Genomic DNA, 17,839 nt, shown 5'->3' on the forward strand with positions numbered 1-17,839 from the left:
AAATGAATTCATGTCAATGTGAAGATCATTAATAGATATATTTTTTATAATGAAATAATGTTAAATTAAAGATATTAAGATTTCAACAAGTACATTGACATGTATGCAAAACTAAATGCAACACCTAAGATGGAACGAAAGAGTAGTTTTTTTGTTATGTTAAAAAGAACTTTCAACTAAATCAACTCAAAATCAAACTAAAATCAATTGACTTAGAATGAGTCGCCCTGATCTATTAGACCCAAACAAATTTTTTTTGCACATTTAAAACATTTAAAATTTTTACAATTGAGAAATGATCATTGTTATTGGAAAAATGTAAATTCATCCTTGACATATAAATTTCATATCGAAAAAGATAAAAGGATTTTACTCATTATCACAATGATCATCAGACAACAAAACCTATTCGGCTTTGCCCATCGCTCATTGTAAAACCGACAATCACTATTTATCATCATCGGAATACCAACAATTGCCTCCGAAAAAAGAAGAGAGCAAACTTTTAATCAAAAATCTTTGTGAAAAGGCGTTGTTTAATTAGTTAGATCGAAGTTATTTCAATTCACTTAACTTCCTCACGACTTCCATGTTGAGCAAACTACAAAATATATTATACAACAGATGATAAGAATACAGTCGATAGATGGATGTCAACAAATCGCGGGTTTGTTTGCTTCCTGTTTATTTCCGGGAAGTTAAAGAGAAATTGTAACTGAACAAAACTAGTGTCTTCCCACCATCCTTAGTCCCTTAATCCTTACCAAGTATACAAAACAATTATTCAATCATTATTCACGCTACTTGTAAATAAGAGCGTCACGACCAGGTCCAACACCTATATAATGAACAGGTACGCCTACTAGTTCTTCAATCCGTTCCACATAGCGACGAGCTGCCAATGGAAGATCAGCATAGTTTCTAACTGATGATATATCAGTCTGCCACCCCGGTAGAAACTCGTATTCCACCTGAACCGATAAAACAACAACAATGTCAAAGCTTTAAATCCCACAACAAGGGTGTTTGATAATTGGTCGTTGTCTTTTTTAGTTGGCTTTTTAACCAGCTGAAAGTGTTGGATGTTTTATTGGCTTTTAAGCTAGCTGAAAAAGCTAGTTGATGGAGATGTTTGGTAAATTCAAATATTGACTGTTGGCTGTTTATTAGAGAAAAAATGGGTCAACAAGTCAAAAACCAACAAAAAAGCTGACTAGAGTAACTTTTTTTATTTTGGCTTAAAAGCCATTTACCAAATATTTTTTTGTGGCTATTTGACCGGCCAAAAGCCAAAGTCAAAAGTCAACCAAAAGCCAATATAAAAGCCAACTACCAAACACCCAATATAAGTTTAACTACATGAACCAAAACAATCAAACGTGAATCAATAGAAAAAACAAAAGGAGAACAACTCACCTTCAAACGCTCAAGGACACGCAGATCACCAGGGAATGATTTAATTGGTGTACCATCAACATCCTTGTATGCAACACCCAACTGGATCTCAGGAAGATCAGATAGAACATCTAATTTTGTAAGATTCAGCGAAGAAAAACCGTTAATATCACAGCTAAATTTTAAAGCAACCACATCAAGCCAGCCACAGCGACGAGGACGGCCAGTAGTTGTGCCAAACTCCTGACCAGCAAACCTAAGCAGATCCCCACCCTGACCCAGAATCTCTGTTGGGAACGGACCTGAGCCAACACGGGTTGTGTAAGCCTTCACCTGAAATCAATATAACAGTTAGGAACATAACAAGATCAAACAATGATGCTGATTTTACGAGAAGTTATTTTGTGAAACTTTCTAAGTGCAGCAAATAAAGACCAAATCTTATTTGCTTAGAAGCAAGCAAAAAGCAAGGTGAAATTCCATTCTATATGTTTATGTTTGTGAATTGTGCATGCATACATAAGAGCATAGAATAAAAGTATTAGGGGATGTATAACGACTAGAGATAACTTACTACTCCGATAAGATCACCAACGACTCGAGGAGCAATACCAAGGCCAGTACAGATTCCACCAGCAGACGGGCTAGAAGAAGTTACAAAAGGGTAGGTTCCAAAGTCAATGTCCAGCATAGTAGCCTGACCACCTTCAACCAAAATCTTCTTTTTCTGCGCGATTGATTCATTCATGACGAAAACAGTATCGGCAATGAATGGCTCTAGTCTCTCAGAAAACCTTTTGTACTTTTCCACTTCTTCCTTGAGCATTTCTGGCCCATAGTGAAAATCCTTGAATCTAGATGCTAAATCTGATAACAAAATTTCGAGCTTTTGAGGAAAAGTATCCATGTGCCTAAGATCACCAACTCGTATGCCATTCCTTATAACCTTGCTTGAATACGCTGGCCCAATGCCTCGCTTTGTTGTGCCAATGAAGGATTTAGCTAGCTCGGTTTCTCTAAGCCCATCCACTACTTGATGAAAGTCAAACAATAAGTGTGCACGATCAGAAACCAATATACGACCGTCACAAGAGACCCCATTGGATTCAAGGCCGTCAATTTCTTTGAAAAGTCCAGGCAGATGCACCACAACTCCGTTTCCAATCACACATAAAGTTTCCTCATTAAGTATACCAGAAGGAACTAAATGAAGGGCAAACTTTTTACCCTCAGAGTTATAAATTGTATGCCCAGCATTGGCTCCACCCTGACATCAAAGCAACAATAAAACGTTTCAGCAATCACACAAAATTTCCATGAAGGTATTATAGAACTCATAATTTGCGTCTAGTGGGTTCCATCACCCAAATATAATGCTATTACTCCCACAATAATTTTAAATTGCTTGAACCTATCCGATGAAACTAGATGAGAATACTTGAACTGTACCGGTTAACAAGCAAATGTGAATTGGTAAACATAACAGGAAATACACAAAGTAGATAGAATTACACCATAATAATGAAAAGACGCAAAATCACAAGTACTGATTCTAAGGCTTCTTAACTACTAAAGACCACAACAAAATGCTCCCTAATCCCGAATCCTGTTAGAAAACTCAAGAACTATGCTTGGCACTTCGGCATCAACAATCCGCATTACCCCAAATCCCCAATGCCACCAAAGAGGATTAAGTCAAGATAGGTAGAAATGGATGGAATTATCCAACATACAAGTAACCATATCCTTGCAAGAGAGGATTTTCCCAAAAGATTCATCTACGCCTACAAGCAACTTTCCGAAAACCAAAAGACAATTATATCCTATCATAACTTGAGCGAAAAAGTGTGAATCTTTTATACAATATGATATGAAACAATATCATCAAGATCTTAACCAGTAACTTAATAATATCATATCTATTACCAAACAAATTCTTTTATGAAGAAATTATGGATTATAAGTTTATGACTATCTCATTCTCTCTTACAAACTGTCATTGTTAATCAGTACAATTGTTATCCAAATTCAGTTTACAGTAGAGATAAGCAAATATATCTAGGTGCCTCAAAAGGGTGATCCTTGCTTACAATTGACAAGAAAACAACCATAAGCCAATTCACAACAAATAGCAAACTATAATAATTTAGTCCAACTATTCATCATAACTTAAAGGATGTACAAATAATAGCTGATGAAACAATCCTTCCAAAAGAAAGCTTCCACGCATTATTACCAGGGATATTCATTCGGGTCATTTGTCCTGGTTTCGCATAAGGTGTTTCAAGTCGGGTCATTTGTTATGTAAAGTGCATAACATTTGGTTTTTAATAGTTTTTATCGTCAAGCTTAGTCTATTTTGAGTCCTTTCAAATCATTCTCGAGTTGATTCAATTTTGAACTAGTTGAACACTTCTAATTATTGCAATGTACTTCGGTAAGAACATCAAAGGTGAATCTGAGCATGTGCAACATGTACGACCACATAGAATCCCCAAAATTCAAGGGCCTTATATATTAGTTTGCATTTATTTATGTTTCTTTTGCTTTATTTCACATACTTATTTTAAGGCCTAAGATTGTAAATCCTTAAAGATTATTGTATATTTTGGCTAGCCCCTATAACAAAATCAATAGGCATCAAATTTCAAAGCAAGCAAAACATTTACATCTTATCATAATTCAACATATCTCATAACAAATTCATAGCAATTACCCAATAAAAAAGATTCAAAATGTAATTACCCAATAAAAAATCCAATTCTTAAATAATAATAATAATGAGTAAGAAAAATAACCTGACAACGGGCGACAACATCAAAATGCTGAGCCAAGATATCAACAAGTTTGCCTTTACCCTCGTCACCCCATTGACAACCCAACACACCAGAAACCTGACTCAACCCGTCGATTCGACTCACTGAGTCAAGACTCACTTCATTGACGGCGGTAGACTTGAGAGATGAACACTGCACGGCCTTCTGGAAAGGTGCAGAAACACGGAATGGGCGACATAATGGGGATGCCCGAAGTAGATTGTAGTGGGTCGACCCGGAGAAGGATACCGGGTTTGGGTCGATTCTGAGGGTTGAAGAAGGGTTCATTGATGAAATTTTCTGGGGAGAAGAGGGAGGAATGTGGACTTTGACAGAGGGTTTTTACAGGTTTTAAGAGAATCCTTCTAAAGAAACGCTACTTTAGAGTTACGTGCTTGTTACTAATATTTGTGTGACAGGCCTATCGGATGTTGTTTGATTGAATATTTGTGTGAAAGACCGAAAATTTGAACAAATAAGCAATTTTAACAAAAAAAAAAAAAAAGCTTTGGGTAAATTTAATTTCAAAAATTTGTCTCTTCGTGTCCAAGCCTAAGATTAGGTATGTTTGCACTTATTAACAACGAATAAAAAAATTGATCAAGAAAAGTCAAAATTGTGTGTTCGCAATTAATAACTGCGAAACTACAAACAAAAGGGAGCAAATGACATAACGTTAAAAGGGACAAAAAAACCAAAAAATTGTTTGTTCGCAGTTACTAAGTGCGAAGAAACATGATTTCCATTCTTTTTGTCCATTCTAACGTTATAATATTGTCTCCCTTTTGTTCGCAATTATTAACTGCAAACAAATAATTTTGACTTTTTTGACCAATTTGTTTATTCGTTGTTAGTAACTGCGAACACACCTGACCTTAAGCTCGGACATGAAGACGCTTATTTTTGAAATTAAATGTACCCGAAGCTCTTTTATAATTTTTTTTTGTTAAAATTTCTTATTTGTTTCATTCTTTCGTGATAGGCCTATCAGATGTTGTTTGATTGAATAGATGTGGTTAGTGATGGTCATGGCTCCCAAACCGACCAAGAATCGCATGGGATCGAATTGGTTCGAATTATGGGTCACTGCTTGTTCCAAAGATACAGCTTTGATTCCTTCAGGATACGTAGGCAACTTAATATTCTTTTGAGATACAAGGTTCAACTCTATTTATTATTTTTTTTATTAATCATCTTTATTTATTAACTATATATTTGCGTTCTTCTTTTTAGTAAATCTTTTAATGACAACTAGTATGTGGTGAATTTCGATAATACTCAACAAAGGTACGTACATATTATTTTTTTTATATTTATATGTATATTTAAAGTTAAAAAGAGTTGAATTGATCGTCTAAGCCATACTAACTCGCGAGTTGAACCGTCTGGAACCACCTCATTAACTGCCAAGAAGCCGTTCAAAATCGTTTGTAATCAAAATCGAAACAGAATTCAAAATCCTATTGTCCGGATCAGGTCTTACTTTTGTGGAACTGGGACTAGATCAACTTGGATTGTGGCCGTCACTAGATGTTGTCGTGGAGTTCAAAGGAACCAACGAATTAGAGCACGCGTTGTCAATTGTCATTAGGGCCTTAGGGGCACTTAAATTAAGTTTACCTTATAATTAAATCTTATCTAAGTTAAATCATCTATTTTATTTAATGTTTTAAATCATCTATTTTATTTTATGTTTTAAATCATCTATTTTATTTTAAGTAAAACCTAAATTTGTTTCTCATTGCTCTTTCCTTTAAGCCCTCCTTTCCCCTTGACCTATTTTTTACCAAAAAAAAAAAACTTTTCATGCACTTACAACGACATGAAGTATTTATTCCCTCTCTCTTCTTACTTACCTATAGAGATTTTCTGGTCTACATGTGAATACAAAAGGCTTTTTAGGCACCTTATTTTGATGTGTCAAAATACCAGTATTTCAAATCATAGTGAACTATATTAAATTGATTTATTAAATCTTGTGAACTTCTAAGGTCATGAGCTTCAGCTTTTGGGGTATACCTTACCAAGGTGAATAAGAACAGAAGAAAAAAAACCAAAGCACATCAATGGAGGAATCATACAAACCATCCAAGAAGAAACCAAACAAAGCTAGAATACAAGTTTTAAAGGTGTCTTGAACACTTTTTGATATAGATTATATTTTATCAACTATTCAACAATATATTATTGAACTATTAGTCACAAAGATTAAAATCATTTTCTGGAGTTCAAAGTTTCCTTTTTTAATGGAGTTCACTAGCAAATACATGAAAGACAATCAAAGACTATTCTAAAACCTATTTCTTTCTATGTATTAACCATCACCTTAACCTAATACTAATTTAGACCCTTTATATGACTCATTAAATCAGTAAAAAGATCTTAACAAAAGGGCATGACGTGTTCCAAAAATCACGTAATTCAAATTTAGGCCCTTTATATGACACATTAATTTAGTAAAACATCCCTAGCAAAATGATATAATGTGTCGCAAAATTATGAAGCCAAAAAGAAAACACATTAGCAGCCCTGTACCGAGCCATCACCGTGTTTGAACGGACAATGTCCTTTCCCTACTATTTGTTGTTGCTGCACTTGGTCGAGACACTCTATTACACCTCCTTCCATGCATCATTTAGTGACCCAAAACTTCAAAAACTCAGCACCAATGCACACCCAATAACTCAACACTTCCCACTATGGTGTCATTAGGTGATCAAAGTACTTTCTACATTTAGTTGTTTAGTACTTGACAATTTGACATAACATTTATTTTATATGGTGTTACTCTAGTTCTACGAAGATGGTTTTATAACCTTCTCATGATTTATGCTCAAATACATGTTTAATTTGATGAACTTAAATACCATTCCTTTATTATTTTTTAGTTCTTATACAAGTAGACAATTCAAGCAGTACACCATGTGTATAATTGCAAGTTGCAAGATGCAAGTTGCAACTAGCCTTTTCTTTTCTGGTACTTTAACATGAACATGACAATATAATGTACCCGTTTTCCTACTATTTTGTTTTCCAAGGAAACTTTCATTTTTATTTCCATTATCATATTCTAATATTAAGTCCTAATGTTATTCAAGGTTTTTCATATAACTCAATTTCAATTTCAATTTTAGGTATTTCAATTCTACAAATTTCAACTTTAGATATTATTTTAACATTCTAAAGTCTAAAGATATCTTATTATAAAAATTTCTACTTAATATAATTTAAAAATCTTAGCTTTTTTTAAAAATTAAAAGATAAATATACATAGACTAATAAAATAATATCATGTATTCAGTTTTACCTCATCAATAGGTTAGGTACTTTAAAATAAAATACCCTCTAAAGTTGTGATTTTTTTAAATTAAAATACAAAATTGAAATTCTTATAATTTGGAAGAGCTAAATTGAGAGTTACAAAATCAATTTTTTCTAAAAAGTACTCTAACTTCACATGTTTTACATATTGAAATGTTCAAGCCTAGTAGATATCATCATCATCAAGTTCATAGAAGTTATGATCATGGAAAGGATAAAAGACAATACATCATACCATTATCAAAAAAGATTCCTGTTAGTAAGATGATCGCACTAGTAGAGAATCAATCTACAAACAAAGCCGTTAAAGCTCGAAAACAATAATAGATCAACACCCAAAAAATAGAAACATTAAAATGAATCAGCATTAAATAAAAAAACTAAGATCTGAAAAAAAGTATTTTTCAAACTAAGAGTCCAGATAAATTGCTATTAAGGACAACGACTTTAGGTCTTATTAGACTAAAGCCTGGAGGCTGTATTTCAAGGAAAAGGAAAAAACGAAAAAAAATCGCTTTCAAGGGCAACAATTTCACTTAAAGATAAAACGATGTCCTTAGCAACTATTTTCCCTTAAAGATAAAAATATTTAAGGGCAGCTGAAATCGCTGCTAAGGACATTGTTTTTCATTAAGTGAAATCGTTGTCCTTGGTAGCGATTACCTTTGTCTAATGAGGGCAAATGAGTGCTTGTTCAAAGTCGCTATTCTTAATAACGATATCCCATAATGCTTAGTCTGAGAAACTAATTTTTAATGATTATTTTTTTATTTAAAAAAACATACTTTATTTTTTTTTTAAAATCATATATTCATCCCAATTAGATTGGTGAGTAAGGTGACCAAACATACTTCTCATCTCCCTACCCAAAATCCAAATCTAATAAATTTACAGTTGAGGAGGAGATAAATACAAAGAGGCGTTATTAATATCCTGCTCTCCTAAAAACTTCCCAAATCCCATTTTTATTTTATTCCACTATATTACTATTTCAAATAATACTCTTCTTCAAATCCCATCTTCATTTTCCAATCTTTCAATATTCTTCTGATAATACTGTAAAACATTGTTGATTAAGAAGGTCCATTAATGGCGATTCCAGCTGCGGCTGTTATCGTACCTCTGGGCCTTCTCTTCTTCCTTTCTGGCCTCATCGTTAATGTCTTTCAGGTTCTCATTACTCGATCTGTTTTTCCCTTTTTCTTTTATGTTTTTACACATTTGTATTCATTCATATGGGTTTTTTTCAGCTTTGTTTCCACTTTGCTTTTTTCGTTTGTTATTAGGTTTTCCGCTTTTTGGTTATATTTATTTATTTATTTTGGGTAGTTTTGTTTGGAGTTTTCCCGGGTTGTTGAGTTGAACTTTGGAGAACTCGTCAATTTCTGATAAGTCATTTTCTGGGTTATTTGCGTTTTTTGCTTATTTAATTTTAATGAGTTCTTAGTATAAATGAATTTTTTTGATAATTATTGCTCTATAAGATCAATCTTTTTTCAAACCAATGAAGAAATCAAGTTATTGTCTTGTGATTTTTGGGATTCTGGGTTTGCTGCTGTTGGGGTTTTAGACACGGCTGTTTAGTCATACATCTCATTTAGTTAGAAGGGTTCTTAGTAAAATTGAAATAATGGTAACTAATTTTGTAAAGTTTGAATCTTTTTTCAAATTAATGAAGAAATCAAGTATTGTGTTGTGTATATATTTTTTTAAAGATTTTGGGTTTGCTGCTGTTTTCAGAAATGGCTGAGCAATGTAAATTGTAAAGTTTCTATATTAACTAGTAAGAATAATTGTATGTAAGAATGGTATGGGAGGAGATTTTGTGTGGAAAATTAACACTTATAAAGTGTTTTTGTTTCAGGCTACTTGCTTCATTCTTGTGCGGCCAATTTCAAAGAATACATACAGAAGGATCAACCGATTTGTGGCGGAATTATTGTGGCTAGAGCTTGTATGGCTGGTTGATTGGTGGGCTAGAGTTCAGGTGATTTGTGATGCGCTTATTATTGCAAATTTTAATATACAGTTATAGTTGATTGCGGTCTCAATTCTAGGAATGCCCCATCACTTTCATGTCAAAAAAAGAATTGCGTCTCTTTCGTTGATGAATGAGGATTGAGGGGTATTTTTACTATTGTGTAGCATCAATGGACATTGGGATGGTGTGTGGCCTCAGGTTATTTGTGTCTTTAGTATTTCACTTATTGTAGTTGATTTCCTCTATTGGAAATAAGCCTTTGACATTGTCGTTGTAGTGGCAGTGTTCCAATTATTGGATTTAGGTTATGTAGTGAGCTAGTAGTTTTTGCTAAGGAATTTTTGGAAGCTGTTGGACTTGATACATATTTACTAAAATAAGAAAGTATCGAACTGATTGTTACGAGAAAATTCACTAAGAATGGGGCAGCTTGAGCTATGAAAGTTATCTAATGTGGAAATCGTGCTGGTCTCATTGCGTTCTATGGAATTGGATTAAAGAGTTTGGTTCATTTTTGTGTGTTTATATGTGAATGTTTGAGAGGTGAACTTTCTAACTATTAAGTGGGTATTGTGGTGTGCTAGGGTTTATGTTACAGTGTTACCATCATATGCTGCATTAAGTAGGAAAGACAGCAGTAATCTATGGTGGGAAGATTTAATGGTTGGATGTTAAAACTGTAGAAAACTAGGGCTATATAGATGTGAGGAGCTGAGTTTTGGAGAAAACATATAAAATGGATAATAATAATCCAAATAATGGATACATTGGTTTTTTTGAATTGCTGAGGTTAGTTGGTTTTTTCAATGCCCAAATGTCAACTAGATATTGTCTATTGATAAATTTTCTTGCTATTGCTAGATGTGAACTTTGGTATACGAGATGCTGTTCTGGGAAAGTTGGATACTTAGGAGTATAAATGTTCAATCCAATCGAGTGTTTCAAGTATATAAAGTCAACTAGGTAGTTCCGCTATAGCGCTCGATTTTTCTAAACATTCAATGAACATTTAATGAAAAAAGACAATCTTTGTAGACTTTAAAGTTAGGAACATATCACAACATAATGCCAAAGTCTCGTCACAACTTTATGAGGAAGAGATAAGAACATAGATTTTTAAAAAATTATGCAATTATGATTTTCATGGTTAAGAATAAATATTAACTCACAAAGTTTGATCAATTTGAAGATGAGAAAGATAGCCTCCTAATATGTGGAAGAAAATGATAGTGGAATTTTGCAGCAATCAACAATCAACAAATGAGTATACTGGATGAGATTTTGCATTGATGAGTGTTCAGTTTTCCTAAGAATTACAATTTCAATTTTCAACATTTGAATTTCTGATGTTAGTAAGTAGAAGTTTAGGTGGGATAATGAAAATACTTTTGGAGGGAAAATCTTATCAATTGACCTTATTTTAGTACTAGTAGGTTTTTCCAAATAATGATGATATTGACCTAGATGTAAACTATGGGCTCAAATGGAAAGGTGTCTGAAATGTCACTAGAGTTGAAGGGAAAATTCTGCCGAGTGCTGTTTGATCAACAATACTATATGGATTTGGAGCATGGATGTAGTCGAGGGCCTGAGATGCATATGCGAAGGCGGATGAGTGGCCAATACTCTTAGATAAAAGTCAAATTGATGATATAAGAAGGGGCTCTAGAGCTATAGATATTGTCTTTGTTTATATTGGTTTGGTCATGTGCAAGAACGACAAAAGTATACCAATTAGAAAAGTGAAGTTAAATTTTTTAGGATCTTAAAAGAGGAGAGGTTGACTATAGATGACAATTGACATTTATGGATTAAAGTTGTGAAGAATGACGTGATTGATAGAATTGAATTTAGAGGATAGTGATCATTGGAATTGGAAGCACTAGGAATGAATGAATGAATGAGGAGAATAGGTATACGATCATTATTCATTAGAATTAGTTTTTTAGTTCTTGAACAATAATTGTTATATAGGACCCAATGGAAAAGACACATTGTGACGAACGATCTCTCATACATTGATTTATCTTGTTTCATGTAGCCAAGCATATATTTTGAGATTAAGGCTTTGGGATTGTTGTTATAGCATGGTTTCTTGTAACATTATACTGCAGGTCTATATTGATTGAATAGTGTTCATTGGCAATTGATAGAGACTTTGAAGTTCACTTTTAATGTTAGGCAAGTTAGTATGGACAATTTACCATCACACAAATTGATGGCCAGTCAAAGTGGAGCGGAACAATTTATTGCATAATGATGTAGCAAATTTAGCTGATCGTTAAACCCATGTTAAACTAACAAAAATAGGTTTGAAAAGAGTAGAATTTCTGTACTATTGTTTGTGCTTGACTTTACAAACTTACAATTTTGTTTAGATGGTACAGTGTACACTCTAAATATGGAACCACAAATTTTCATGTTTGATGTTTTCTTTAGTCTTTTAGTATTGTGTTACTTGCAAAATTTTCTTGGTTTCTTTTATTTATTTCGATTGAAACTTAATCTACTAGCTTCTGTTATGCAGATCAAAGTTTTCACAGACCCCGAGACATTACGGCTGTTGGGTACGTACAAAATTTTGTGGAAGATTCTAATTTTGCCTATCTTTAAGGTATTGATATGTATTGAATGATTCATTAGAAATAAATTGTTAGGGTCAGGTCAGAATCTGAAATCTATTGTTCTTAACATTCCAAACCATCAACCAGCTCAACAGGTAGTTTGCGAATTTTTATGCTCAAATTTTACATAGCATTCTCAACCCTTAATCAACACAATTTCGAAACGTCCACTCTACTATTTCAAATTCAAAGCTTTACCCTGTTTCCATCTAAGAAAGCATGTACTATAGAAGTTCGATTCTGAGGAGGTTTAAGGCGTGGTATTTTGTCCTTCGTCTTCTGCTTTTAGTGATTATTATGGCATAATATATTTCAGGTATAATAATACTATAAGAGTGAGTTATGATATATTATTTTTCCATCGATAGTTAATGTTTTAAAGCGTTTCTTTTCTTAAAGTCATTTAAGCTTTCATGTAATCTTGAATGTATGTTTCCCTTGGCTATCACATATCCTATCTGCAAGTGCAGGGAATCATCATTTAGATTGAATAGAGATGATGGGCAAGTGATCGAGTTTCTTTCTTTGGTAGTTGAACTAGCTTAGCTCATTAATTTGTTTACGTTCTTTGGTTTTTCCGAGGCAGATTGGTCTTCGATATTAACTCTAAAATCTAGATCCATGAAGTTTTGTTAGACCTTTTCTGATGGTTTGTAAATGCCATTATTTGCATTTTCACAGGCAAAGAGCACGCCCTAGTGGTATCAAATCATAGGAGTGACATTGATTGGTTGGTTGGATGGGTGTTGGCTCAGGCAAGTATTTTCGTTGCTATTTTACAAGCCTCTTTATTCAAGTTCAACTAAATTTGGCCCTCCTATCTAAGGTCTTCTTAGCACTTATATGTTAATGCCTCTGTAAAATTTAGGACATAAGGATTTGGTTCATATTATTAGCTCCTCAGCTGATCTAGCGTACTTGTGACAGCGGGCAGGTTGCCTTGGTAGCACACTAGCGGTTATGAAGAAATCATCGAAGGCGCTTCCAGTAAGTAATCTATGAAAACATGTCGTCTATGAAATGCAATGAATATTTGAAGCAAAGTTGAATTGATTATTCTCTTTTCCATTGATGTGTCGGGATATTCTGACATTGCTTATCTAATGTGAATTTGGTGTTATTTTACATATTTTGTGTAGTATATTCTCAAGTTTTTTTTTTGTTTTATACTTATGTCAAAATTAATCACTCCATTGCAAGTTGAGTTTATTCGCTATCCAAGACATCCCTTTGCTACTTGAGGATGTTTGAACCCATCCTGCTTCTGCCATGACATTTGTGCTATATTATCTTGTGTTTTTGTAATAAAATCTTTGTTTCAAAATTTCAAACTATCTTCTCATCCTCATCATCATCATAATCATCATAACCCAGTGTATCCCGCTCATAGGAAAACTATGATCAGGGTCCGCGGAAGCAAGAAAGACGACAACTTGTACCCATAAAGTTGACTGTTGTATTCTAATAACTTATGTTGCACCGTCTTATACACCGTTGTTTGCAGGTGATTGGTTGGTCGATGTGGTTTTCAGAGTATCTTTTCCTCGAGAGAAGTTGGGCTAAGGATGAAAATACATTGAAGGTATTCTTGTACGAAACAATTTGAATTAGTATGCACACACTTTGTCTCTTGCAATCTTTTTTTCTCACTTGAATATTTTGGTTTGCCTGCAGTTCGGTATTCAACGGCTAAAGGACTACCCTCTGCCTTTTTGGTTGGCTCTCTTTGTCGAGGGCACTCGATTTACGCAAGCTAAGCTTCTAGGTGCTCAAGAATACGCAGCTTCTCAAGGCCTCCCAATTCCTAGAAATGTCTTGATCCCACGTACAAAGGTTTGTTGCTCCCTTATCTTGTAGCCTCCGAGCTCCACGAGTAAAGAACCAACTTTTCTGATCTTGTGCATTTTTCAATTGCAGGGATTTGTTGCGGCAGTTAATCACATGCGCTCATTTGTCCCGGCAATTTATGATGTTACAGTCGGCATCCCGAAAAGTTCACCACAACCTACAATGCTGAGGCTATTCAAAGGACAATCGTCCGTGGTAAGAAAACGTGCTTTCACTGCCAGGATTCGATCATTGTAGTTAGATTTGTGGAGGGTTTGGCTGTGAATAGAGGTGCTTAATGGGTTGGACCCCGGTAAAAGCCCATGACCCGGTTCATCTTGAAAAGGATCAAGTCCGTTAAATTTTATAGGTCCGGGCTTTAAACGGGCGGGGTCAAATGCTCGGCCCTCTATAAAAATAATGTGACCGGCCTGACCCGACTCATTAAGAAATTGACCCGACCCGCCCCATTGAACATCTCTAGCTGTGAATAATGTAAACCTGATTCTTCTCTCAAATACCGCAGGTTCATGTGCATATCAAACGACATAATATGAAAGATCTTCCTGAATCGGATGATGCGGTTGCACAATGGTGTAGAGATGTATTTATTGCCAAAGTATGTATTCGTTGGATGTTATTACTATTCTTGCGATGAATTTTATCATCTAAATATAAGTGGAGGATCGAATTTTGCTTATTGGCTTTTTATTGAAAAAACAGGACGCTTTGTTGGACAAACATAAAGCCGATGACACTTTTGGGAATCAGCTTCTTCAAGATCTTGGTCGACCATTGAAGTCTCTTGTGGTAAAATCAATGGCTTAAAAAAGCCTTCCTTACAGCTTCTTATTTTCAAAATAATGATGTTTCACTCCTATTTTTTTTACGCAAATGCTGCTGGCGCGAAGCGGTTGTGGATCCAGGCGCCCTCCGGCCCCGCACGTGAGGGCTCTGGTTTTGAAACGTTATAATTTATTGACGGTTTTTCGGGTCTGCTGGGCACTGGTTTTGAAACGTTATAATTTGTTGACGTTTTTTTGGGTCCGCCACTGATTATCATGCAGGTCGTTATGGCTTGGGGAGTTACCATTGTTCTCGGAGTGATAAAATTTCTTCAATGGTCAGCTCTTCTGTCTACATGGAAAGGAATCGCCTTTTCAGCTGCAACGCTAGGACTGATTACGGCTCTTATGCAAGTATTGATACAATTCAGTCAGGCGGAGCGCTCAACCCCAGCTAAAGTAGCCCCCGCAAAGCTCAGAAACACGGTAGAATCATCATCATCGTCATCGTCTGATGTTAAACAAGATAAGCAGCACTGAACCGATAGCAAATTGTTCATTTGATCTTATTTATTGTCTGAATATTTCTTAAACAAGTTATTTATGTTACTTCATGTATGTTACCCATTATTGCTCATCTTCAGATATATTACGCTTCAGTTCCATTATTATGTTGAATTTTCTTAAAATATGTATTCTACAACACAAATTGTCTTTTAAGACCGTCTTAAAGACAAGTTTTAGTTCAGCTAAATAGTTCAATTAAATTGATTAAATATCCACTTTGGATATAAAAATGCTCATTTTTTGAATTTGGGCTTCTTGTGTAGACCCGCCTCATAATTGGACCGTCTCCTATAAGATTTGTTCATTCTATAAACTTATATTGTTAAGAGCTACTCTTGTGAGAGACTGTCTTTCGGCTATGATATTGTTAATATTGTTAAGTATGTTCTTTAACCATTTGGTTAACCCAAGCCCAATAAGTTTTGGATTGTTCTTGGTCTCACTTTGGTGTCTAATCAGCCTAAATATATGATATGAGAGCCATCCATTGTATTTCTCTTCTATGAAATAGAATAAAATGAGGATAGAAGGAAAATGAAGTTCTTATTTGAGGATCATATGTAGATAAAATCATGATTAATAGTTAAACATTTCAAATATTAAACAAAAAAGTTATATTAGTGTTTTTTTTTTCTAAAACAAATTTTATCATGAAAAACTATTTGATTAAAGTGAAATTTTTTTAAAAAATTTATGAAGAATTTACAATACATTTTTTTTTCCTAAATAAGTTAATATAAGTGAAGATATGTATTATGTTTTTTGAAACTCATTATATTAATATAAATTTAGTTTTGTTCGATTCACTTTTAATAAGATTTGCTTCGCTTCACATTTTTACTAATTTGTTAGGATGTCCGATGAGCTACCTATGGGTTGACAGTGCAACCGGTTCGTCAATTGAGTCAATGATTGGTCAATGTTCATATGAATTCACAACAGTCTAAGCGATATTTAAAAATCTTGCAAACTCATTCAACACTTTAAAACTTTTTATTTATCCTAAACACAAACATATACCTTTTTAATTATTATTAGGGCTGACCCTATACATTTTGGGGCCAGGGCAAAATAGCACATTAAAACCCTTTCCCTTTGCAACTTATCACCTATATAGACCCTTCTACAACCATTAATTTTACTTTGTTGACATAGGGCCTTGGGGACGGCCTCTCTTGAGCACCTCTAGGAGCTGCCTTGATTAATATGTGTCCAATAATTAGTACAACACATTGCATTGTGCGTTATGTTAGAAAATTTGGAATATTGATTATAGGTTACATTGATATCTTTTAACTTCGTCTAGAGGTATTCATTTAAATTATCAAATTGATTTTGGATTAGATTAATCTGGTCGATTTAAAAATCTAGAATAGGATAAATTTAGTATTAAAAACAAAAACATATCAATGAATTTAAGATGAATAAGATATCTAAATTTTTAAAATTCTCAGACCTTTAAAAATAAAAACTCTATCAACTCAAAAAAATAAAAAAAAAATTGAAAACTCTAATTTGCGTTTGTATCCGAAAATCCCAATTTATGGGGTATTCCATCATAAAATAACCAACATATTAATAACCACTATAATATGTAAAAATAAATGCTTGGTATTAAAGTGAATACTATACTATTTACGACAAATGTTACAAAGTTGAAATTTTTAGAATAAGATTTCTGAAATACCTGAAGTTTGAGATTTTTATTGTCAATTTATTATAAAAAAGTAGATATAAGAAAGATTTATAAGTTTGACAAATGATTATTGAATTTTTTTTGTTATCTTTTAATTAACTAGTTAAATAAGCCAACTGTTAAATGAAATATTTTGAAAAATTATATATTAATTATTAACTATTTATTAGAGAAAGAGTAAGCTAACAAGCCAATAAAAAAAGTCAATTAAATTAAAATTTTTATTTTAACTTAAATAAACTTTTAAAAATAACCCAATATAAAAATTATTTATCAAATACATTTTAACACGGTGCAAGTTGTTGGGAAAATATTGAAGGGCAAGCTACCAAAATAGAGACACAACGAAGCAAATTAAACGGTAAAATGTCCTCCACCTTCCAATCAAGTCAGTAGGATGCAGGCCAAACACTAAATTCCAGTCAATTGTACTCTGCCAAATCTGACTTACCAATATTATTCTCTTCCTGCTCTTCTTGTTTCTTTTTTAATTTTTTTTTATGCATTTCACTGCCTTTTAAGTTGTAACTCCAAACGAATCAATGTTCCTTGATATGGAGTTTATATATAATTTATAAAAGATATTTTCAGAATCTAACAATGAACTTAAATTTTTGGTTGGATTGAACAAGATCAATGTTACGTTTATACTTTTAGTTTATAAGATTAAAAGCGCAATAAAATATATAATATTGAGAAAATTCAACCATTAGTTTAAGATTTTAAATGAGCTGATTTGTTGACAATTTAACACGACAAAAGGTTATAAGTTTAAATCTCACTCATTTCTAATGGAGTATATATTATAACCGCAGGTATAAATAGAG

The 17,839-nt window shown here is 33.5% G+C and overlaps 2 protein-coding genes across 2 annotated transcripts; one reads left to right on the forward strand and one right to left on the reverse strand.

Annotated features, from left to right (window-relative positions):
* Positions 1 to 592: 592 nt before the first annotated feature.
* Positions 593 to 4,612, reverse strand: LOC130826266 (adenylosuccinate synthetase 2, chloroplastic-like). The gene is made up of 4 exons (XM_057691866.1): positions 4,194 to 4,612; positions 1,970 to 2,662; positions 1,417 to 1,728; positions 593 to 971 (listed from the first exon to the last, which is right to left on the reverse strand). Exons 1-4 carry the CDS (start codon positions 4,497 to 4,499, stop codon positions 801 to 803), a joined length of 1,482 nt encoding a protein of 493 aa, XP_057547849.1. The 5' UTR covers positions 4,500 to 4,612; the 3' UTR covers positions 593 to 800.
* Positions 4,613 to 8,352: 3,740 nt separating this feature from the next.
* LOC130826267 (1-acyl-sn-glycerol-3-phosphate acyltransferase 2) lies at positions 8,353 to 15,561 on the forward strand. The gene is made up of 11 exons (XM_057691867.1): positions 8,353 to 8,702; positions 9,397 to 9,519; positions 12,041 to 12,080; positions 12,819 to 12,892; positions 13,065 to 13,124; positions 13,642 to 13,719; positions 13,812 to 13,970; positions 14,055 to 14,180; positions 14,491 to 14,583; positions 14,688 to 14,774; positions 15,032 to 15,561. The coding sequence occupies exons 1-11, from the start codon at positions 8,622 to 8,624 to the stop codon at positions 15,287 to 15,289; spliced, it is 1,179 nt and encodes a 392-aa protein (XP_057547850.1). The 5' UTR covers positions 8,353 to 8,621; the 3' UTR covers positions 15,290 to 15,561.
* Positions 15,562 to 17,839: the final 2,278 nt, after the last annotated feature.

The sequence above is a fragment of the Amaranthus tricolor genome, chromosome 10 (assembly GCF_026212465.1).
Source record: "Amaranthus tricolor cultivar Red isolate AtriRed21 chromosome 10, ASM2621246v1, whole genome shotgun sequence".
Classification (NCBI taxonomy): Eukaryota; Viridiplantae; Streptophyta; class Magnoliopsida; order Caryophyllales; family Amaranthaceae; genus Amaranthus; species Amaranthus tricolor.

Bases quoted from the DNA above. Each gene is read 5' to 3' on its own strand.
- LOC130826266 (XM_057691866.1), bottom strand. From the start codon at position 4,499: ATGAACCCTTCTTCAACCCTCAGAATCGACCCAAACCCGGTATCCTTC. The intron at 2,663-4,193 runs GTTATTTTTCTT...CTTTGATGTCAG, and splicing joins ATGTTGTCGCCCGTTGTCAG to GGTGGAGCCAATGCTGGGCA. The intron at 972-1,416 runs GTGAGTTGTTCT...TTATCGGTTCAG, and splicing joins GTGTCCTTGAGCGTTTGAAG to GTGGAATACGAGTTTCTACC.
- LOC130826267 (XM_057691867.1), top strand. From the start codon at position 8,622: ATGGCGATTCCAGCTGCGGCTGTTATCGTACCTCTGGGCCTTCTCTTC. The intron at 12,081-12,818 runs GTACGTACAAAA...GCATTTTCACAG, and splicing joins CGAGACATTACGGCTGTTGG to GCAAAGAGCACGCCCTAGTG. The intron at 13,720-13,811 runs GTATTCTTGTAC...GTTTGCCTGCAG, and splicing joins AGGATGAAAATACATTGAAG to TTCGGTATTCAACGGCTAAA.